At 38.3% G+C, this 24,935-nt stretch overlaps 1 protein-coding gene across 2 annotated transcripts; it reads left to right on the top strand.

Annotated features, from left to right (window-relative positions):
• LOC140573555 (interleukin-6 receptor subunit beta) lies at nt 1–24,311 on the top strand. Of its 2 annotated transcripts, none has more exons than XM_072693001.1 (16): nt 1–226; nt 340–384; nt 5,508–5,567; nt 7,510–7,624; nt 8,421–8,584; nt 10,776–10,918; nt 11,253–11,388; nt 11,928–12,010; nt 13,613–13,823; nt 17,548–17,731; nt 19,392–19,519; nt 19,870–20,022; nt 20,399–20,539; nt 21,914–22,007; nt 22,114–22,195; nt 23,286–24,311. In XM_072693001.1, the coding sequence occupies exons 1-16, from the start codon at nt 190–192 to the stop codon at nt 23,802–23,804; spliced, it is 2,295 nt and encodes a 764-aa protein (XP_072549102.1). In that variant the 5' UTR covers nt 1–189; the 3' UTR covers nt 23,805–24,311. The 2 variants fall into 2 exon arrangements, with proteins under 2 accessions (XP_072549102.1, XP_072549093.1); XM_072692992.1 differs by having other exon boundaries at nt 23,283–24,311.
• The last annotated feature ends 624 nt before the right edge of the window (nt 24,312–24,935 follow it).

Genomic DNA, 24,935 nt, shown 5'->3' with positions numbered 1-24,935 from the left:
CTGAGGTGCCTCATGACGAAGCTGAGGCTGCTGCTGGTGAGCAGCTCTGCCGTTATGCGCGCATCGAGTCACGACACTGAGAGCCTCTGAGGAGTGGGGACGCTGCGCGTGTGTTGACGTGGTGAAGGAATACCCCTCGAAGTTGTAGACCTGCACCTTTCAGCAGAGACTCGACCCCAGACAGCCACCATGCGTGCACGCGCGGCGGTGCTGCGCCTTTCTTACGGTGAGGTTTCTTCTTCTCGCGCTACAAACTTCAGACTTCAGGTGCGTCGTTTCACTGACCATGCGCCCTGTCACTGAGCTCAATGAAGCTTTCTTCACTGGTTTCCTCCTCAGGGGTTCTCCTCGGCTGGATCTGGACTCTCCCCGAAGCTTCAGCAGGTTAGTATTTGGGATGTATTGGGGATGCTTTGGGGTCAGTGTTAGGTTAAAGGGCTTCCCGCACTGGTTGTGTATACTGGTTGCATATACTGGTGGGGTCATGGGATTATCACCGGTGTATCTCAGCGACTTTCCTCCAGCCCAAACCCAGCAGTGGTTTGGACCTGGAAGACCGTAAGGATGCCAGTACGCGGAACATGTTCTTCGAAAGCCCTGTAACATTCAGTTTCACAGTCCTCCTTCCACTTTCCATTAAAGCCTAGACCCCGGTCAAAGCCTGGTTTTCAGGTTACTGAAAGTGGAGCTGAGTGGAGCTGAAGCATCGTGTGGGTGTCTCATGAATGGAGGACTGTAAAAAATAGCAGAGCATTAATAGCAAATGTGTAATACACAATTACACACGTTAGTACACTTCCTAGAAACTTCCTAGACACTTGTGAGGTTGCCTTCAGTTTGCTGTGTATGTATTTTCTAAAGAAACAAAATTGTTCTTGTATATATGGCTTATACTGACATGTATACAGAGAGCTAAGTACAAGTACATTTAGTACAGATACGTAGATTTGGTCTATATATGTTTGATTTGGTATGAGCTCATATTTAATCTTGCTTTAAGCATTAAATATTAAGTTTAAGTTTACTTGGCCCATAGTTTGGGGTGGAATAGGTTGGAGTGACTGGTTTCTCGTCTTTTAGGTACAGTGTTATAAACCCACAGAGAAACACACAGAAACAAAATATGGCTGCTTTTATTGACAAACCTCACAAGGTGTAAAAGTATTGTAACAAATTGGCTGATAATATAAGACAAATCATACAGGGAATTCTTTCTCTCTCCCTCTCTCTCTCTCTCTCTCTCTCTCTCTCTCTCTCTCTCTTAATATATATTTTGCTGTCCAGCAAAAAAAAAAAAACATGTATCCCCAAAATTTTTTCTTGACTTTTGTTCTTGTTGTTTTTATTGGACAGCAGCAATCAAGATTTATTAATATTGGCTGACATTGTTAAGCCATACATGTGAAAAATTCTGACACCCCATGAAAACCATTTTTTTAAATATTCAAACATCCAAATATAATATTCAAACAGAGAGATGGAAGTAATAAAACTAAACAGATCAAACTATATACAAATATATATATATATATATAAATACTTTTCAAAGAGGGTTTTGGAGAAGCTGGTCTTATTTGAATCACAGACATTTAGTTTGGTTTGCTCTTGATTGTTGAAGTACATTTACTTTTACTTTTACGGCATTTAGCAGACACTCTTATCCAGACCGACTTACAAAGTGCTTTATAGCTTTATTGCTAAATGCTAAAGGGTGTTGTTGGTTACAATGTTTTTAGTTGTTGTATGAAATCTTTCCATGTTACTGTGAGACGAATCACAACAATTGTGTCTCGGATTTTTTGCACACTATCAGTGTCAAAACGAAATGCCAGAGTAGCTACACTCTACAAAAAGGTTGTTTGACTCATAACAGTAGGGGGAAGTTTAAGGTGCTGTGTAAAGGCATTTTAAAAGATTCTATAAATAACCTTGTACAGTTGGTTCTACATCACTGAGAGGAACCGTATTTCAGTGTTTTTCTGCGTTGTTGGGTGTAATTGCCAGTATTACATTTATGGCATTCAGCTGACGCTCTTATCCAGAGCAACTTACAAGGTTACTCGTATTACAGAGGTGGGTCAGTGTAGTGTTAGAAGTCTCGCCCAAGGACTCTTATTGGTGTAGCGCAGCACCACAGTCAGCCAGACCAGGAATCGAACCCCAGTCTCCCACATGGTGTGGTAGCTCAGTGGCAGGTAGTGCTGTTATCTGTTGCGCCACACCAGAACACCTAAACAAAGAACAGGACTTCTGGAACAACATGCTTTTACACTAAATAAATACATATTCAGTCTTGCAATTATTATTAAAGAACCTTTTACAGTTGAAGAACTCTATAACTGTACTAATAACCATAACAGCAACCATAACATTCATAATTTAGCGGATTTAGCACCGTTCTTAAACGCAAGGTCACTTTATAATAGTATTCAAATGACAGGGCAGGACAAAAGTAGATGAAAACGAACCTAATAGTCAGCATGTGAGGGGAAAGAGCAGCAGTACATCAGCACAGCACACATGGGAACCTAAACACCTATGCAGTGCTGAAGAGGAGCCAAGAAAGAGACGAAAGTTTAACTTTCATAGGAGGTGTGCAAGGAGGAGACCCCTGCAGTCAAAAAAATAGTAATAATAATTGCAAGACTAAATATGTATTTATTTAGTGTAAAAGCATGTTGTTCCAGAAGTCCTGGTCTTTGTCTAGGTGTTCTCTGGCACACTTTAGCGCTGACATGTAGTCTAATAGTGATGTTTATTTTAGCTACCTTAAACAGCCTATGGACCACCAGTGGGCCGAAAGTGTTATTACAAGCTTCTATTACCAAAGAATGGTCTCATCAGTTTGTACAGACGTCCCTCTAGTTACTGAATAATACGCCTTAGAGTGTAACAAGCCTTTCTGCGTTAAAGGGTTCAAGTCTATTTAAAGTACAGTTTAAGTATTTCAGGTATTTGAAAATAATACCTATCAGAATCCATTTTAAAAGAAACCTGGGTTGAGTGAAGGTTTGATAAGAATTGAGTTGATACCAGAGCACCGGCCCGAGTTATTAGTGACTGTGGTGAAACCAGTACTCAAATAGACCAGTGTGTCATCAGCGGAGCGATGCAAAGTGAGGCCATGACAGGGGAAAATGAGGGTCTAGAACATACAAAAGGTGGCAGTTTTATTTCATGTAGCTTATCAGAGAACGTGTTAGGCTTCAGTCTCTGTTCATGACAAGAGAAGATGCAAAAATGCAGTTGAGCCATGTAGAATTTTTGTATTTACAGTTTTCTTGTTTGTTATACTAGTTTAACTGGAGTTATCAGGCTTAATATTGTCCATAGCTTTTTATTTAGTAGCTACAGAATAGATGTTTCAGAAGTTAGACAAATGTGAACAATTGAAATCTGGTTAAACAGTTGATAAAATCTGAAGCATATTTTTATATATTTGTTATTTACAAAGACAATCAGAATATAACCTCAATCTTAATGTATCCCAAAAACACATATAACAGTATAAAGCAATGAAACATCAGCATTAAAATACACATATTCAATACAAATAAACAGCAAAAACTACTGTAGTACTGACGCAACCTTATGCTGTAGTTAGAGGAAGAGTTGAAAGTCAAAGATCTACAGCAATACTACTGATTGTATTTGTGCAGCCTTCTGAAGTGTATTGATTAATCATATCAGAGGTTTTCTTATCATTAGGTAATATAACAGATTCAGTGACCCATGTCAAGACTTGCAAATGCTCCCAGAGATCATGCAGACCTCAGCTCCAAACCTATCTAACATCCAAACCTTATCTAATTTCTTCCTTCAGCAGTCACTTCAGCAGAAATGAGATCAGATTATTAGATTGAGATTTCAGGTGAAACCTGCAGGAAAGTAACATCTCCAAGAGGTGACCTGGTGACTGCTGCTTTAGAGATAAGGTGTACAGTTGTCAGAGTTCCTGTGTTGTGTATTTCATTATTTAATCTTATTACATGCTACCAATATTACTCATGTAGGTTGTAGTATTACTCCTTCGGCTGTTTTCCACAGTCAGAGCTCATTTTAGCACATCACTCTCTTTTTTCAGTTCTGTAGTCTTTCTAGATAAAGCTGTCACGATTGATCTTGTTATGTATGAAGTTTCTGAATTACATTTGGGGTAAGTTTTAAGGTTTTCTGGTTAAAACCGAAAGCATTTGACATATTTTCACTTGATTTGACAACTATGTATCTGTTTACATGATTCAGACATCAATGCTACAATGGCAAAAAGTTTCTGATAGTAGACTATTCACATTCATTTGAACAACAGTTATGCTGACTTAAACCTGTATAGTTCATCTTTCTTATTTCTTAGACTTGAAAAGAAAAATTAATATTCACAATTTACAGTGAGGTTCAGTAAAAAATTGATTTATGCCGAATTTGTCTGTTTAATGCTAGTTAAGAGAAACGTACCTGGATGAGTTTTACAGACTGAAGAGTTTTTGTCTTACGGCTGAGCTTTCCAGCATTCCTAGCTGTTTTGTTGGTTCCATTTAATTATTTAATTAAGTTATAAAGTTACCTTCATGTTAAGACATTTCTGTTGCTTAATAATATGTTTGGGCGCATTTTACAAACATTTATTATTTTAAACTGGATGGTGTTTAGTTTTGTAATTTACCTCATTGACTCTCTTTCAAAGCATTTCTTAAATATTTTCTTTACTTACTTACTCTAAGACTATAAGAGTTGAGAAGTAAAGCCATTTAAAACTATAACTTCAAATAAGTGTTACTACATATAGATTTTTTAAATAAATAAGGGTTTGGCAAGATGTAACCACTGAATGAGAAAACAGTAGCTACATGTTATATGTTATTCACTTGTTGCACAATGTGTATCAATATTCAGTAGTTCACTATTTACCAATTAGTTGTTGTACTATGTCTGTCAGTAGTGAGCAATTCATGGACATCAATTGTGTTCAGTTGACAACGCCATGATAACACCCCACCCATTCTACTTAAAAAAAGGGAACAGGCTGGGCAGCATTTCTACTGTGTTGTTTTACTGACTTTACTGACAGTTTGTTTGAAAAGAGTTTTGGAGCAGTTAATATTTCTGTGGTCAGTCAGTCGTTGATATTTGATAAGTGGACATAAGTAAACAGCAGACACTTTTACAACTTTTTGTTTTCCCCAATCAGTTAACTTAAGTGCATTTCAATTATGTGTTTACTATAGAGAATGTGTACTTATTTTCAATTACATAAAGCACATGTATATTGACTAGAGTTGTCCAAACTTACATCTATTTTAGTTTTTTTTTTTTTTTAAATTAAAGAATCAGGTTCTTTCAATAGTCCCAAGAACCCTTGATGCCATGTTACATAAGCTACCCTTGAGAAAAGAAGAACCCCACACACAATTATTGGTGAATATCAGTTACGAGAGTGCTGTGACTGAAATATCACAGATTTAGCCTCATGTTTTGAAATGGTTTGCAATTTACCTGCTATTTTCCAGTGTTTGACTGCAGATGCAAGAACTTGGACATATGTCAACAACAGTGCAACTCCACTAAAGGTAATGTGATGACCCAATATTTCTTTAAAATATTTTCTTTCCACATATTCCTTTGGCTCCATTAGACTGAAAAGTCATTGTCAGACTATGTTAAAACTGTTATGTAACAGATTTGACTCATTTTAGGTACGCCCCCAAATATTGACATACACCCAGCCCACTTGTGGAATCCCTTCTAGCACTAATCAAAGCTGTTAAGTGGGAAAATGCAAATGTTAAAGCACGATTTGGAGAGCAGCATATCACCACCAGACTAGATAACAGCTGTGAAAAATATATATATCTACACCAAAACAGTGAAATCATGAATAGCCCAAAACATCTAAACCTGAAGCCGTGAAACTAGTTGCCGAAATACCGGCATATTCAAGCAATATTCAAGGTCACAACTCTGAATTATCACTCATAACTGTGAACTGTGAATGATCATAACACAATTTTTAGCCAGCCATTCATACTGGTGCTGAGCCTTCAATAAAACCTCAGCTTTTAGAGAACTTTAAAAATGGCCAAAGCTGATACTACACAATAGTGATAATCAATGAACATATATTCCACCTCACTACAAATTTGAGAAAATGCAGTTATCATTAAAAATTAGAATTAGTCACCTTCGTCCTTAAAGAATTGGCCAGCAACCATAATTACACAAACATCAAAGACAGCATTTGAACAAAGTTGTCTATTACAAGTCGGAGATTGTAATTAGACAACCAGAGCACATGCAGATATGTAGCTTGAACCATATACAAACATGAGCATCTCACTGCAACGGGGCAAACCCGACCTCCATATGGTTCTCCATAAGACATGTAGTCATGAGAACATCAGTTTCAGACATATACAATGAAAAGATGGCAGAAATAGCAAACCACAATAGCATCCAGAATAGAATGAATCACAAATCACAAAATATTAAGAGCAGACGTACTGACATTTGGGTGGATTTTTTTAAATGAGTGCCTTTAACCAAAGACGCAGGTCCTCTTCTTATAAAGGTGGTGAATATAAGTTATATGGTGCCTTTTTGCGTTGGGTTCAGAACACTGTTGTTCATGTGAAATTCCCTTCTTCATCCAATTATTGTGACATCCTCTAACTAAGCATATTATATTACTCATTAAGTGCGTTTACATGCACTCAAAAGTCCATTCATAATCAGATTTCTGCAGTTATCAAATGCTCATATAAACAGCATACTTCAATGTCTTAGATTCATAGAGTAAGGAATAGAAATAGGATTAAGAAATCTGATAAACAGAGCTGGATTTCAGCTCATTAATCAGATTACTCTTAACCGGAGTATCCTCGGATTTCTCAGTCTGCACATGCTTGAAAACAGACGTGGTACCAGAAATAATCATGCAGCATTTACCACAGCTTCTGGAGCACCACCCAAACAGAAGGATTTATATATTCTTTATCTTCTGGATGATGTTTGTTCATATTGTGGTTTGATGTCTAAATTAAGCCGCAGTATGAAGTTTAAATTTTACATGACGTTTATGTCACGTCTTATTCTGTGAGTTTATTGGCTGGTGGCAAAGCAGAACTCTGATTATTGCCTGACTCATGTAGACCGGAATAAAAGTGCATGTAAAGGCATTGATCAGATTGCTACCAAAATCTGATTATGAACTGCATGTAAGTACAGTCAGTGTGTGTTTATTATCGCTGTGGTTGTAATCTGAATCAACAGATTTCGGACATTCTAACTCAAAGTAAACAACCATGGCCCTCCCTTTCTGTCATGGAAATTAGGGTGACATGTAAAAATGTCTGTTCCTAAAAACCTTTTTAATGCTGTGCACCTCAACATGCTTAGACCAGACCCACAGCAATCAAATTGTTTGCAAGTCAAATTGCAAATTAAATTCACTGCAATCAAGTAAAGTAAAACTTCCTTTACTGTGCCATTCTTCATCATTGATTTTTCTTTCAGAATTCAGTGCTTTTTATTGCTTCGGGAGGCGGACTACTCAAATTCTTGATTACAGATGCACATGGAGTCTCAGAAAACAATACAGCAGCTATAATCTCCACATCTTCACACAACAGTAAGTTTCCGTTTCCATCATGAAAATGTACAGAATTACACAACAGCAGGTAGGGCATTTTTGTGTGGTGCTCAAGAGATCAGACTGAATTGCAAATAATAAAGTATCCTCTGTGGCCCAAGAGAAGTCCAAGAGAGCATAATCTGGGTGGGTAGGATGAGGTGGCAGTTAGTGTTGTTCTTGAAGCGTGTTGAACTGTACACTGATGTGTTAACAGCAATTTCTAAAAAGATGCTGTGGCTTATTTGACATGACTTACAGGAAGCACATGGTCTTAAATTGTGCTCTTTCCTTCTGCGCAGCAACACGTTTCTGAGTGATATATGATAGAAGGGAGGGTCTCTGAGCTAGTTGAGTGTTTTTCTTAATCTTGGGTGGAGTATTGTTTCTCCTCCTCATCCATTGTTGCTTTGTCATTTAGCCTGTTTTAGATGCAGGCAAAATTATTACATTTTGATTGATGATTATGGGTTAATCAAATATGCTAATAACAAACAGAAAAGTCATGAAGGCCAGTTTTGATTAGATTTCCTTTAAGAAACTTTGTGAGAATCAGTTAATCAGCAAAATTATCAGAAAGTCAGCCTGCTGGTTACAGAGGCCCATGGGTAATAGGCTCTGATATTGTCATCAGCTGACAGTCCCTAATGACAATTCTCAGCCTGTCTCCAATTAACTATGTAGGACCTAAAAATGCCTTCAGTTCAAAGACTGTACAACTTAAAGAATGTCTAAGCTTTTGCACAGGCCGCCATTACTGTTCTGTTTCACTGTGTGAAATAAAATGTTTCTGTAGTTCTGGCAGGAAACCATGTAATCAAAGACAACTGGAGAACCAAAGCATGAAAACAAAGCCTTTTGTCATAGAATCTGCAAACATGACTGCATATGCATTTGCAGTGAGTGAAGATCAGAAGAATTGCATCTTTGCAAAGTTCACCGGGTCTCTCTTAAAAATGAGTAAATCATTATTATTATTATTATTATTATTATTATTATTGGTTGTAGTAGTCGTAGTTGGAGTAGTAGTAATAATAGTAGTTGTAGTACAGTTGCACTCAAAATTATTCAACCCCCATTGCAAATTAGCTTGGAGCTTCAAACAGGACAATGACCCCATACATCTCTACGTCCACCAGAATTTGGTTTCAGAAGAAGTCCTGAAAGGTTCTGGAGTGACTTGAACCCCATGAAAAATTTTGGTGGGATTTGAGAAAGGCAGTTGCAGCATGCAAAAACAATAATATTAGTGAACTGGAGGCCAGCGTCCATGACGAATGGGCTCAGGTTTCTCAGGAATGCTGCTAGAAGTTGATCTGGTGTCTGTGCATCATATTTGCGGCAGGTCATAACAGCAAAAGGGTGCTCTACTAAGTACTGAAGGGGCTTGTTATAAAGGGATTGAATAATTCTGAGACTGCTGTGCCATTTTGTGTTGAATTTGGAGAAAGCACTTTCATCAGTTCACACTTCTAGTAGTTGTGTTGATCTATTTAAAGAGTTTATGTTTGATTGGTTGGAGTTTGTAAATGCTGCTAATGAACCTAAATTGTTGAATAATTTGGAGTGCAACTGTAATACTGAAACTGAAATATATATATATACACTGCTCAAAAAATAAAGGGAACACTTAAACAACACAATATAACTCCAAGTAAATCAAACTTCTGTGAAATCAAACTGTCCACTTAGGAAGCAACACTGATTGACAATCAATTTCACATGCTGTTGTGCAAATGGAATAGACAACAGGTGGAAATTATTGTCAATTAGCAAGACACACTCAATAAGGAGTGGTTCTGCAGGCGGGGACCACAGACCACTTCTCAGTACCTATGCTTTCTGGCTGATGTTTTGATCGCTTTAGAATGTTGGTGGTGCTTTCACACTCATGGTAGCATGAGACGGACTCTACAACCCACACAAGTGGCTCAGGTAGCAAGACGGTTTGCTGTGTCTGTCAGCGTAGTGTCCAGAGGCCAGTACACCAGGAGATGTGGAGGAGGCCGTAGTAGGGCAACAACCCAGCAGCAGGACCGCTACCTCCGCCTTTGTGCAAGGAGGAACAGGAGGAGCACTGCCAGAGCCCTGCAAAATGACCACAAATGTGCAGGTGTCTGCACAAACGGTTAGAAACCGACTCCATGAGGATGGTATGAGGGCCCGACGTCCACAGATGGGGGTTGTGCTCACAGCCCAACACCGTGCAGGACGCTTGGCATTTGCCAGAAAACACCAGGATTGGCAAATTCGCCACTGGCGCCCTTCACAGAGCAGGTTCACACTGAGTACATGTGACAGACGTGACAGAGTCTGGAGAGGCCGTGGAGAGCGATCTGCTGCCTGCAACATCCTTCAGCATGACCGGTTTGGCAGTGGGTCAGTAATGGTGTGGGGTGGTATTTCTTTGGAGGGCCGCACAGCCCTCCATGTGCTCGCCAGAGGTAGCCTGACTGCCATTAGGTACCGAGATGAGATCCTTAGACGCCTTGTGAGACGATATGCTGGTGCGGTTGGCTCTGGGTTCCTCCTAATGCAGGACAATGCTAGACCTCATGTGGCTGGAGTGTGTCAGCAGTTCCTGCAAGATGAAGGCATTGAAGCTATGGACTGGCCCGCCCTTTCCCCAGACCTGAATCTGATTTAGCACATCTGGGACATCATGTCTCGCTCCATCCACCAAAGTCACGTTGCACCACAGACTGTGCAGGAGTTGGCAGATGCTTTAGTCCAGGTCTGGGAGGAGATCCTCATCAAGAGCATGCCCAGGCGTTTTAGGGAGGTCATTCAGGCACATGGAGGCCACACACAATACTGAGCCTCATTTTGACTTGTTTTAAGGACATTGCATCAAAGTTGGATCAGCCTGTAGTGTGTTTTTCTACTAATTTTGTGTGTGACTCCAAATCCAGGCCTCCATTGGTTAATAAACTTGATTTCCATTGATGATTTTTGTGTGATTTTGTTGTCAGCACATTCAACAAAGTATTCAATGAGAATATTTAATTCATTCAGATCTAGGATATGTTATTTGAGTGTTCCCTTTATTTTTTTGAGCAGTGTATTATCTGGGGTACATAACTGTTATAAGACACCTCATTGCCTCCATTAGTGTTTTCCACTTTAATCATTTTAATTTCTTGTATTTCAGTACATTGTGGCCCACCTGATAAGAGTAATGTGATATTCACACGAAGACACGGCAATTTAAGTGTCACAGCTGAGTGGCATGATAATAGTGTAAAGCATTTTTATTTGAAGTACAGGGAACAAAACAGCACGTTGTGGAAAGAGGTAAACAACAGTACTTGTGAACTGATTTCAAAGATACAGACATCCTTTCTGCTGGGTTTGGCCTTCTTTCCATGATCATACAGTGAAGTACTTCAGCATATGATAGAGCAGATCTTTTCACTGAAGGCCTAGATAGAATGTTTTGAGAACTAGGGAAATCTGGGTTAGTATTCATAATAATAAAAAAAACATCTTTCAACTGCTACAGCTTGAGATCAATTATACTGATTAGCACCATTTTACACATGTTTGATGTATTAATAGGCCAGTGGAATAAATTAATTTGTGGTGATTCAAATTTTCCTCCTTATCCTACACTTCCTTTATACTGTAGGTGAAGTCCCAGAACAGCAAAGACTGCATTTTGGGAAATCTTAACTCATCTCTGTCCTATGAGATACAGATACAATGTGTGGTCACTACAGACTGTCCACAGTGCCCCTTGAGTGAGGTCATTAGTATCCCACAAGGTGAGGTTTTGAGCACATTATACTTGTACTTGTCCTTGGACAAAATTGTTAGATAGAATGAACATCCATAGGAAATGCTGTGTAGCCCAAGAAAATGCCTAATACCTGTCCAGGATTAAACCTAGCCCAAAATGGCATCTTGCACAAGTGAATCCTGAACCCTGTTTGTTTGACTTTGCTAGTGGATCCTCTTATACTCAAATACTCAAAATAACAGCAGTGGATTCCTTCCAAGCCACCATTCTGCAAAGATTCGTCCCTGTTCAGACACTTAGAATTCATAATGATGAGCTGAATTAAGTGTGTTTAATGAAGCAGGATGCTGATCTGTCTCTAAAACATGCCATAGAAGAACTACCTTTTGTAACTGAGATATATGAATGTGAAGAAGCTTTATGACATTTAACGAACATCCACGTAATGTAAACAGTTGTCTACATCAAATAAAGGCCATATATCCAAACCAATGGGGAAACCTTTGAATAACCTTTCATAAAAGCGTTAACTTAAGCCTTACGTCTGTGCGGTTTTCCCACCAGAATTTGTAGACACACCAACCATAACGAAAATAATTCTGGAGCCGTTCCAAACTGGACAGAGGAAAGTAATTGTGGTGTGGCAGGTACAGTGGACCTTCCTTTTACTCATTTGTTCAGTCTTTGCTTTGCTATCTTAGTTTATTTACAAATTACCTCAAGCACAATTTCTTGGAGTTGGACAGTGAACCTCTGCTGTGAGAATCTGGACTTTTGTTTGTTTTTTGGGGATTTATTTTTTTTTTAAACGAGGCTTTTAATAAGCTGTAAAAGAGAAAACCTTAAAAATATGAGTTCATGTGATTAGAGGCAAATTAACTAATTAAGTTTGTTAACTAAAACTTACCAGAATGCCTGCCAACACTATTCTTGGTCAGCAAATGTATCAAAATTCAGATACTGGATTACCACATTATCAGATAGGAAGAGTGCTACTGTAGGGCACATGTTTTGGTTTTGTCAGGATCTCACACATTTTTAAGGTTCCATTTTTCAGATTTTATACAAAGGCTTGGGCACGCCTGGTCAAACTACATGTACTTTTGACTTTTGTTGACTTATCGTTCATCCACCTTCAGACTCTTAAACATGGAGGAGCTCATAACCCAGATGATTCAAGAGATTGTGAGTTCCTCCTGACTTGAAAAAGGAAATCTTAAGAAATCTTAAGAGTATTTGCTGGTTCAAACAACTCTGTTCATTTTGTTCAGACTGTTACAAATGTCTTGTTTTGATCACTACACAATTTCTGTTCAGCAAGTTATTGTCTTTTTGTGTTAAAGCTGCTTTTAGTATTAATTATCTGCCAAAAGAATTGACAGTGTAAACAGTGGTAATGCAAGAGTGAACACTACAGTACAGCCAGCAGAGTCACACCCAGCAATACAGAAAACAGCTTGTAACTTGCTCTTACAGCCAATAGTTCCTCCTGACCATGTCAAAGCCCTCCATGACTGAGAGTTTAAAATGAGGAAGTGCTCAGCCTAGGGTTATCAAATGAGGTTAGGGGTCCTAATTTCATATAATTGTAGCTCGAAAGCGAAAGCAAACATTTGCCCAGAAGCTCAGCCAGTACATTTGGCTAATAGATCTGTGTCCACAAAGCTTTGGCCAAAATGTGGGGTGCCAAAACTGTTGCCCAAAAGCTCATCCAAGCAGAGACAGTTCTGGAGAGCAAGGGAAATAATTAATGGTTGCTGCACACATTCTCTCAGCTGGTGTGTGGGAGGAGTGACATCATCGGTTTGATCATTCTAAACTTTCCACCATTCATTCCTATGGGGGGAAAAAGATATGAAAACTGTGTGTTAGATTGCATCAAAATCCCATAAATCATACGACTATGGTATTAGCTCTACGATTTTGGAAAATGTGGTATTTGTAGCTCAAAAAGTGTGTATGAATTATTTGTTAAAAGTTTAAGGACACATTTCAGTGCATTCCTATGGGAGCGTTTTGGCCACACTAATTTTGTTTGGATGCTTCCTGTCCGAATGTCATTGCATACTGCATTACCATTAATAAGCTAACTGCTCTCTAGACACTGCTTATTTTTTGCATTGCATTAGACTAAATGCACAACTTAAAAGTATGCTTACATGTCCTAGAAACACCAAACGTTTGTTTGCAGACATGCTGTAGATCCATGTATTCTGTAAACTCTGCTGACTGGTTTTTCATGCTCTCAGTATGTGCACAGTGAGGCAGTGGAGGGCTATAACATTACAGTTTGGAAGCCATCTGGGGAACTTGCTGGAGTGAGCAGTTACATCCTCAGAAGCCCAACTATAACTTTGATTCTGTGCTATTCTGCATACAACATCAACATCAGTGCCTTTAACAGAGCTGGGGCATCACCCCCTGCATATGGAGTCGTAGAGGTCCAAGAGGATTTGCATGGTATGTTACTTTTTCTCTTTCATCTCATATCTTATGCACAAGAGCTACATAAGTACAATATGATTTGCTTATATGTTAATGGGTATTTCCGTAAGTCAGTCAGAGTGGTTTGGTATGAAATGCGCTTTTCAACCTTTGCCCAAAGGTTTATCCAGTATGTTTGGCTAAAAAGATGTGTCCACAAAGACTGCTGCACGTTTTAAGCTGATTATTTTGGAAAGATATTTTTTTTAGTTTACACACCAAAGTTGTTCTGTATGACTTTGTTTACATCTCAGCTACAGAAAATGTGGAAAAATAGTGGAATTCCATTCAGTGGTGAAGGGGGAAACATGCAACCCCCTGAAGTGATGTACATAGTTGCATAACTGGTCCTAAAATAAGACCTGTGAACTTTATTTAAATTGTAGGCCAACAACTGGTCTGTAAATTCAGGCAATATATGATTCTGCCCTGTCTTGAACAAATCTGCTCCACTGACCACTCCAAATGGACTATCACTGACAGACAAGCTCTTGTTTATGGCTTGATATTTGATATTCAATGATATTTGAACATGTTATCTGACGATTGCCCTGTAATGTGCCTCATTCAAAAATCAGTCCAGGCTGATGAATGGGCCTCAACTGCTGTAGGTTAATAAGGAAACGTAAAGATCCAGATTTCATTTTTGCGTGACTCTGTGTGTACTATAAACTCATGCAAAGTTTAATGGCATTTATTTATATAAAGATAAGTGACTGAATAATAAATAAATGCTAATTATAACATCCTATGTACATAATATCTTACGTCTCACATTAGTGTTAACAGTATTTTATACCTCATTCCTTCAGATACAGATTGGGGTGGGATAATAACCAAAAAATTATAATAATAAATAGTGTTATGTACGGTTTAAAAAGTCAAGGTCAACATATCGTCTCTGTCCAATGAAAAACTTGCATCTCCACAATGGTGACTTTAAAGGAGAAGGCAAAAACAAGTCTGAGATAATGTAAGATCATGTAAACTAAGAGTCTAGTCCAAATAATTTAGAGCATTTCTATTGGTCTATTCATCCAGAATTATTTACACAGTGTACAGAGCAGCTACAGGGTTCAAACCATGGAGACAATAAAAACAATGGACAAAAATGGAGTTACATGGTTTTCATTGGACATCAGTGAAATGTAATATTTAGTTACTTATATTATATAGATTGTAGTTGAATACCTTGGCCTTTTTTGACAGAAGCTTCATTCAAATGTGTGATCTAGTTAGGCATGTCTTGATCCCAGTAATATTGTAATATAATAATAATAATAATAATCATAACAATACTACTACTGATAATAATCATCATCATCATCATCATCACAACAACAACAACAATAATAATAATAATAATAATATATGGAAAACTGACCCATGATTAAACTATGACTTGGTCAATCACAAATAATACAATTTTGCTATCAATATGTTTGGGATGTCTTGCTTCAGATCAAGCTGGTGAACAGCCAAAGACTCTTTATATATTCATATAGAAAATGGAATTATTTATTGAGTCAACTCAATTCACTCAAATCAGATACTTACTAATCAACTGTTTTGCATGTACATTAATGGCATATGTGAATTGATGCTCTTATCTCCAGTGACTTGAATTATGTCACGCAGTGAATGTAGGTGAATGTAGAGTCAGGAGTCCTGCATAAGGACTGTTACTGGAGCAGCATGGTATACTTGATGGGCTGCACTGCTTCTCTTGTGTCTTAAACTGGAACTTTAAAGGATACAGAGATACGATTTCAATCTTCCTCGATCTACGATCTTCCTTACGGTCTTCTTCGGTTTCTTAACCTAGAATTATATTTAATGGCGCACATTCACTTGGCTCCTATGTAGTTGACTGCAGGCTGTTTATTTTGAGGTTTCTGACTTCCTGGATGACAGTGGGGTGAGGTCTTGGGGTTAGTATGCTCTATTATGTTTTCTCTAAACTTCCACATGTTTTTGGCTAGCTTGAGATGAGCTGCATTTTTTTGAGAGAGAACAGTGGTTTCCTCAGTGGCAACCCAGTGTTTATTGTCTTGCATAAAGTACACTGATCTTATCAAGCACGAGAGAGCACTGTAGCTTCTGTCTCTTTTGCGCAAAGCTTTTACAGAGCATTTTTGCATTTGGAGATCAACACTTGAAGAGACAAGCAAAGCTGAATGTCTCCCATGCATACATCATTTGCCTGATTATACTGTAATACTAGCCCTGGGAGACCACCTGTCCTGCAGGTTGTGTGTTTCCCCTCTAACACACCCGCTTCAACTCAGAAGGGCTTAGTTGGATCAGGGAGTACTCCAGAACCCTGCAGCACAGTCCATAACATCCAGCAGGATCCAGCCCTAATGAAGTCTTGAGAGATCCTTTTCTTAACCTGTTGATGTTTTATTGGTTTAATTATGATGACCTGTACAACTACAATGATCTAATCAGCCAATCGTGTGACAGCAGGGCAGTGCATAAAACAATGCAGACATTGGCCAGCAGCTTAAGGTAATGTTCACATCAACCAAAGAATGAGGAAAGGTGTGGCCTCATGACTGTGATGATTGTTGGTCCCAGGCAAGCTGGTTTGAGTATTTCTAGAACTGCTGTCTAGAGTTGACTCAGAATTGTGTAAAGAAACAACTATCAAAAAGACTAGACAGTTGAAGACTGGAAAAACATAGCCTGGTCTGATGAATCTCTATTTTTAGTTATAGTTATAGAATAATTGAAACTTTGTGCTTGCTAATACCAAACAAGCAGGGCTTGAATTTAGATGTTTGAATGTTTCATATGCAAATACAGCCAAAGACCTCTGTGGGTAGTAAGTGCCACTATGCAAACCCCCAAAAACCCTTAACCTTACTCAGGATCAGGACTTTGTCATAACAGAAACGTGCTTGTCCTACCATTTTGCTAGCTTTCTCTGAAGTACTTCTGTCCTTCACACACAAGAGACCTGGCGTTGTTCTACAACATTATAGATCAATGTGCAGGATGGCTGTGATTTGTGCTAGTTACGGTTCGGGTTTGCTTGACAATCTGCAGATTCTTATGAAACGTATTTAGGTTCTTAGAGGTGCTGTCAGTATAACTACAAAGAAGTTAAAGCTGGCCACATAGCAGTTATGTCTAACTCTGATTTAAGGCCAATTCCATGGTACAAGAATGAGCAATATGACTATCTTATATCTTAACATGACTTTATCCTAATTGTCTGAAATCATTAACATTACAAAACTATTTTCTGGGTGTAGAAAACTATTCAATCAATTTAATTTGTTTCATTAAAAAAACAAAACAAATTTAGACCAATTCTAAAGTGCCTGAAACCAACAACACTGTAGTGTAAAGGCCAGTTAATGCTTCAGTGTTGAATCTACGCCGTAGTCTATGCTGTAGCCAAACTGCACAGCCACCCAGTTACCTAGATGTCAGTTATAACATACAGTATTTTGTTCATTTATTTTTATTTTCATTTTATTCTTGTTTAAATTGTTTTTTGCTGATAAAAAAATAATGATTTAATGATGCAATTGTTCTTTTGAATGTGTTTGTAAATGAGAAAAAAATATAATAATCACAATAGACAATACTATATGTCTTCAAGTATTACAATTCTGATTTTCTTTTCCATATTTTGCACCCTTGCTATAATGCCATGCTATTTCTAATCAAATGTGTTTGGTGTTCACAGCTTGGCATGGGCAGTTTAATGTTGACGTGAAAAGCCCTGAAAGCTTCAATCTCTCATGGTATAAAAATGTGTCCTTGAAGTATGCCTGCTACTCTGTAGAATGGTGGGCAACTGGAGAGAAAACGAGTTACAAGTCCTTCTTTAAGAAGAAAGAACAACATGATGTTACAACTCAAAATGGTACCTCATTTTCTCCCTTTTTATCCTCCTACATCTTTTTGTTTTATCTACTACTAGTGCATCATTCTTCCTTTCAAAAAGGCAAACTGTCATTTATTTTATATTCATTACCCATAAAGTGTTTTTCAAGGATTTTCTGCCCTTTCTTTCTTTTACTTTTAATCAGTATGGTTGTATTACTATCTCATAAAAAAACAGAAATCTCAAATGTTTTATTTCTAGTTTGAGTAAATTACTATTCAAACAATTTGAATGCTGTGTATCTCTCAGCTTAGTTTAGCACACACAACCATTATCATGTGAAAGACTGCTGACTTGTCTGTTGTCCAGAAGATGATCATCAACACCCTTCATCAGTAGGTTAAGCCAAAGAATTGCTGAAAAAACATCAGAAGCCTCTAACCTGGGCTAAGAAAAAAAAGGACTGGACTGTTGCTCAGTGCGCCAAAGTGTGTTAATTTGGGATGCCATGTCATCTGCTGGTGTTGGTCCATTGTGTTTTATCAAGGCCAATGCAGCCATCTACCAGGAAATTTTAGAGCCCTTCATTCTTCCATCTGCTGGAGATGCTGATTTCCTGGCCAGCAAGACTCCTGTCCACAGTGCCAAAACTACTACCTGACCATGATATTGACCATGCTTGATTGGCCAGTCAACTCTCCAGACCTGAACCATAGAGAATATGGGGCATTGTCCAGAGGCAGATGAGAAACACCCGACCCAACAATACAGACACGCTGAAGGCCACTGTCAAAGCAGCCACATTGCAGTGATGCAGGAATTTGTGGTAACGGAGCTCCAACCAAGTACAAGGCATATTAATAAACATACTTGTCAGAAGTTGGACATTTCCAAAATTGCCTATCCTTTTCTGTTTGATCTATGAAATATTCTAATCATTTGAGATATTCAAAAAAATACAAAAAAGGCTTGCATATGTCAAGGTGTAATGCATAGAAAATAGATGACTATGTATGAGTTTACCTCTTTAAAATGATGCAGAAAAATGAAAATTCTTTATTAGTATACATTCTAGGTTAAGCTACACACATTGTCGTTTAAACGCTGAACTAATAAAGGGAAATGTTTTAAAACAATAAGACTGATAAGAACCCCCAAAAAGTGTATGTGTAGCATAAAAAGGATTTGCAGAAAAGTTGTTTTTTGTAGGATATTATAACTGTGAAGGGTGGGCTTGCTGCTTGGAGACAATGTCTGGAGATTTTGTGAAGCATGTATTACTTTTAATGGAAAGCAGGACTAATCGAAAACTGTATATTTGAATAATTGGAGTTTTGTATTTTAGTATTTTATATTTAACAAGTTGTGTAAGGTGATGTGTAAGGTGTAAGGTTATCTCATTCTATTGCTGTGTATGTCGTTGTTGTCACTCAAAAACATTATATCTCCATATAAGCAACTTAACAAAAGGAGGAAAAAAACTTTTTAACTTTTAATTGAAATTCACTGTCAAAATTGTTTATTGCAAGTCATTTTGGAGCATTTCTATTGGTCCATTTATCATGATATTTGAACACAGAAAAACTACCAATACGCAAAAATGAAAAGTAACAGCAAAAATAGAGACATTGTGTGACAACAACGATATGCAGTGTTCAACAGTTGATAAAAATCATTTGTGTTGTGTTTGATTTTGCAGGTACATTTAAGCCCTATAAGAAATACCACTTTTTCCTGCACGCCAGGCCAGATAAAGACACTTGCAACCTAAAGAACATGAACAACAGTGAGTGGACCTATGGAAGAGCCCAGGCCTATCTCTTAGAAGGAAGTCAGTGCCTTTTTATATAGATCATTATTATATATCATTGTTGTCACACAAAAAACCTTGTATCCCCAACAACAATAAACCGTCCTTTCAAAAAATAATGTAAAAAGATTTTATTCCTAGTCATTTTGTAGCATTTCTGTTGGTCCATTCATCACAGCATTTTAACACAACGTAAGGATCCACTGCCAGATTTAAATCATGCCAAAAAGTAAAAAATGGCAAATGGAAATGCAAGGTTTTTGCCTGACAGATGCATTGTTATAAACATGTACACTTGGTTGTTCTGTGCGTGCACTTGAAGTATATATATCCAAACCCAGTAACATTTAAAAGGTCGTCTTTATTTTCAGCACCACACGCTGCTCCTGGGAATCTGAGCATCTCTAACATTACTCAAAGTTCCTGTGTGCTTACATGGCTCCCAGTGGCTGAGGAGGACTTACGTGGTTTCCTGCGAGGCTATATCATCTACTATGTTGACACACTTGACACCAGTGAAAAAAGTGAGTCAGGTGTTACATTCAAGAATGAGACTTGAGTCTTACTACACATATTGACAGGTCTCATTGGTGATACACTGAGAGACTTCCTGATAAACTCTTCCTGATTTGCAGCTCATGGCCTCAGTTAATATACTGACAGATTCGGACCTGGCCTTTTTAAATCAAACACTTGTTCAATAGAGAAAGACAAGTTAGGCTGAAGTTACGTTTTTTGACACAAATCCTTGAAAACCTTGGATTTAAAGACACCTACACACTAAAGCTTATTCCCACAGTGGCCATCATCACGTGAAACTAAACAACAGCATAAATAGAACAACATACAAGACAATAAACACCAAGAATTCTTTCACATTGTAAGTATCTCTCTTTGCAGACATCACAGTGGACCCTCATGTGAACAGCTACGAACTGAAGAATCTGCAAAGCCGAAGAATGTATCATGTGCAACTGTCCGCATACACAGCTGCAGGAGAGGGAAGGCGTAGTGATTTTATGACCTTGAAGACAAATCCAGGCAAGTTTTTGCTTTTTATCAGAAATATGTTTATGATATGTTTAACAAGGAGCCTGTTTACACCAGGCATTAACATATGTTTGTTTCAGGATAGTTTCATTGTTTCTTTGATTTCCTTTATATAAAAGGAACATTTGTATGGTTCTCATTTTCCTTGACATATCTACCAGAGACAGATTATTTCTGCCCACTATCATTTATTTAATCAGTTCATTTTCATGCATTTTAATCTTGGATATACTGAGTACATTATTAATATCACAACATGTTGGATCATTGAACCCTTTTTTATATTGCAATATAAAAGAACAAGAAAAGATTGCAGTGTCACTTGACTATCGTGACTTGACTATCGTGAAGATTTCTCTTGTTATGGCAACCTGGACCTTCACAACCTTGTGAATTCATTTTGATGCTGCTATAAAACACTAACTTCCTGAGTTTAGAGAGGCAATTTAAGTTATTTAAGAAGCAGAATGCTTAAGTAGGCTACACTCCTTAGCTTAGGTTAAGTTATCCTTACCCTACTGAACATATAATTAAGCAGCAGTTAAGGAATCATGGGACCCTGAGGTCCTTTTTAATGAGAATATGATCAGCTGTATGCTGACCCCTAAACTACAACTTTTTATTTAGTTGCGAATCCTATGGTTTTATCAAGGCTATCTTCTCAAACTTCTCTCAATCTTCGGCCTCATCCTATGCAACCTTTTCTTGGTGCTCGCTGTTCCAAAAAACAAAGGAGTATTTTCACAAAGGATAGAAATCTCATTACACAATTAAGAATATACGGAATCAAGGGATACAGAATTTTGAAAAAAGGGCATTAGTGAGCTCAGCATGTTGTATGATCACTATCCCACCTTATCCCTTATTAAGTCCAAAAGTATTAGATGGAGCACCCTCTATATATGCCCCGCTAGCTCACGCCTGGCATTGTGTTGATAGCTTTATGTTTATCTGCTCATGTTTATCTGAGTCCTATTCTATTGGCAATGTGTCTCTACGGGAACATCTGTGCCAGCAATATGTGCAGCTTAAAGTAACTGAATGCATTCATTAGAAGGGCTGTCCACAAACATTTGGACATATAGTGTGTATATAATATTTCTCATTGTGAGATTGTTGTGAGAACTAATGAATGAAGCAAACAATATTGTCTGCCACTTTTGTATCCAGATATAATTGTTGAAAACAAGTAAATGTTTATTAATAAGTTACATAATCTTAATATTATATATGTAGACTAGATTAAAATCGTTTATCTTACGTTTATCTTGCCAGTATATGAGTCAGGGTAGTCCTTCCACCGCTTAGATCTTGGTTATATCAGCAGATCACAAAACATTATAACTGAGTGCCTTCCCTCTCCAGATGCGGTGGCTATAGGAGGAATGCTGGCAGCAGTCATTGTGGGGATTGTGGTTCTGTTACTGGCCGTTCATCTCTGCTGCCGTCTTCTGCAAAGGTGAAGCCAACAATTAATCTAACTTTCTCTTTAGGTTTAACTTTATTCATTCGTTACCCACACAGTCTCAGTAGTGTGATGGCATCTAACATATCTTATCACCTAGATCCAAGAATCTGTTATGGCCGAGCATCCCAAATCCCTGCAACAGTAATGCCGTGCAGAAAATTGAAGGAGGCCATGAACTGGTGAGTGGGATTTAAACTGTGCTTTGCAGATAAGTATCACTCTTGAAAGTGTGAAATGAGTGAAATCTGCTTCAGCTGGGTAACCAGTTCTACACTCTTAGCAAAAATAGTTATTCATTACTAAGCTAGAGAAGCATAGCAACAGCAGAACCCTTTTTGGTGCTATACAGAATCATGGTTAAAAAATATTTTTGAAATATGTGTGATCAGCAGGTTCTCTAATTCCAACAGCAGTGTTGTGTTATCTTAAACTCACCTTAGGAGATGGACACACTCTTGCAGGTGCAACTGCTTCCATGTATTATTAAACAGCCCCTCTTCCTTATCCCAGCCCCTTTACTCACATCAGTTCACATAAAATAGCTGAGTACCACAACAAGCAGAACCGTTTTTTGGTTGCATTATTAGAAACATGTTTAAAAGATTTATAAATAATTATACACACTAGGCTCTCCATCATGAACAGTAGCAACAGTAACATCAGAACCCTTTGTGGTGATATACAGACCCACATTAAAGGGTTTTTTAAGAACTATGCACAACGTTTTTGTATCATACGGAGTAAAAATAGCAACAACAGAACCCTTTTGGTTGATTATGGAACCAAGACTTTTAAAGAACAATAAAATACAGGTTCTTCTTCATGAGTAACAACAATAGCAACAGCAGAACCGCTTCTGATTGCTATACAGAACCGTGTTTAAAGGTTTTTAAAGAACAATACACTATAGATAACCGTACAACCGTTTTTGCCATTTTAGAACCTCATGTGCCCATTTTTTAAGGAACTATGCACAGCAGGTTCTCTTCATCATAAAGAATATATAAATAAATATTAACTGTAGAACTGTTTTGGTGGTATATAGAACTATGTTTAAGAGATTTTATTTTAAGAACTATTAACAGCAGGTTCTCCATCACAATCTCAAGCATTCCTCTTACCATAAGATCAAGAGTCTGGGTTCTTTAAAAAATGTAAATAAGAACCATTGAAGAACCTTTTATGGAGGGTAGTTGTCATATTAATATTAATACCTTTCTGAGTGCTGTTCTATGCATAAGCAGTGTTCTCCTAACTCTCTGTCAGGAGATGATGGAGCCCCTCTACAAGCAGAACCTTGAGGAGACTGAGGAACATGTGACTGTGGTAGAGGTCAAAAAGGATGCATGCTGTTCCAGAGCCCTCATTTCTCAGGACTATGTGGAGGACACCCTTATTCCTGTTGCAGCAGCAGCGGAGGACAATGGGACGAGCCTCACAAACTCCATATCTGCGGATGCCTTTTCCATAGACAGCGAGGAGAAGGATTCTGCGCCCGTCCCACCAGTTGACACAGACAGTACAGAAAACAGAGACAACAGTATGGCAGACTCCTCAAACGCTATAGCAACAGACTGCGTCTCCACAGCTGCCGCGAAGCCAGCGATGGTGTTTGTTAGTGATTACACTACCATGGAGCTGTTCCAGCAGATCGCCAAAGCTGGGCTTCAGGATCCTTCCAGCCAGGCAGGCAGCTCTGAGACAGCACCCTCAAATCCAGGACAGGACTACATTCGCCAGGCTCTCACGTATGCCGAGGACATGCAGCATGAGAGATGCTTCCGGTGATGCAGACTGCAACGCTGTGCACTGACTTTATGAATTGCATGCTGCAGGAGCTTTAGTAAACCCGGTTTCAGAATTGTTTCCAGATTAACAGTTGTTGGCAAAGGTTTGGGCATTCCTGGTCAGTAATTTTTCCAAGTTCACATCCTCCAAAGAGAAAACACCTGTCATTTGCACATATACACTGTATTTGCATGACAGGGTTCCCACAGTTTTCCAGACCCTTTCCAAGACATTTTCCATGACTTCCATAAATGACAACATACATAAAATGAGTGCATTAAAAGCCTCTCAGTACAAACTCTCTAAATCCTAATAAAAACAAGGATTTAAAAGTAAAAGTGCCAACAGCAGAGTTGTGTTATCTTAAATTCACTGTAGAACATGGACTGCTCTGTAGAACCGCTCTTGCAGGTGCAACCGCTTCTATGTTTTTTAATGTTGTTTTATTGACACTGGCTTATTTATTGTTTCATCCTAAATCAAGAGTATTAAAAAAAGTTGATTCTGCTTTTTTTGGAGTTACTGTCTCTACTATCCAGCAAAGGCTTTCTACGAGATTTTGGAGAATTGCTGGGAGGCCTGGTTTGCATTCAGCTACAAGAGCATTAGTGAGGTCAGGATTTTAGATGATCACCACGCCACTTCATCCCCAACTCCTCAACTCATCCCAAAAGTATTAAGTGGAGCACCAACCAATATTCCAGAGAACACAGGTTCACTGCTCCACAGCTCAGTGCTGGGGGGCTTTATACCATTCTCTAGCCCATGCCTGGCATTAAGCATAGTGCCAAAAGGTTCATGTTTATCTGCTCCAGGGAATCCTATCCTATTGGCAGTAATTCTCTACAGGGACTAGACATGTTGAGTGTATTCACTAAAAGGAATGTCCACAAACATTTGTACATATAGTGTGGAACAGTCTGGTGTTATTTTATTATGGGTGAATGATAGCTATATATAAAGGAGGTTGCAAGTTAGAAAGTGATTGTTTTTAAAATGTGTACATCTGTTGTCAAATTGGGAGAGAATGACTGTGACAAAAAGACATAAGGATATTCGATGGGCGATTTAAAAAAGGTTGGTAGTGTGTTTAAGGCACATATCACTGCTGTCCAATGAAACACATGTATC

This window comes from Salminus brasiliensis, chromosome 1, assembly GCF_030463535.1.
Source record: "Salminus brasiliensis chromosome 1, fSalBra1.hap2, whole genome shotgun sequence".
Lineage (NCBI taxonomy): Eukaryota > Metazoa > Chordata > Actinopteri > Characiformes > Bryconidae > Salminus > Salminus brasiliensis.
The sequence above is the reverse complement of the archived record's forward strand: the minus strand, read 5'-3'. Positions and strand labels throughout refer to the sequence as shown.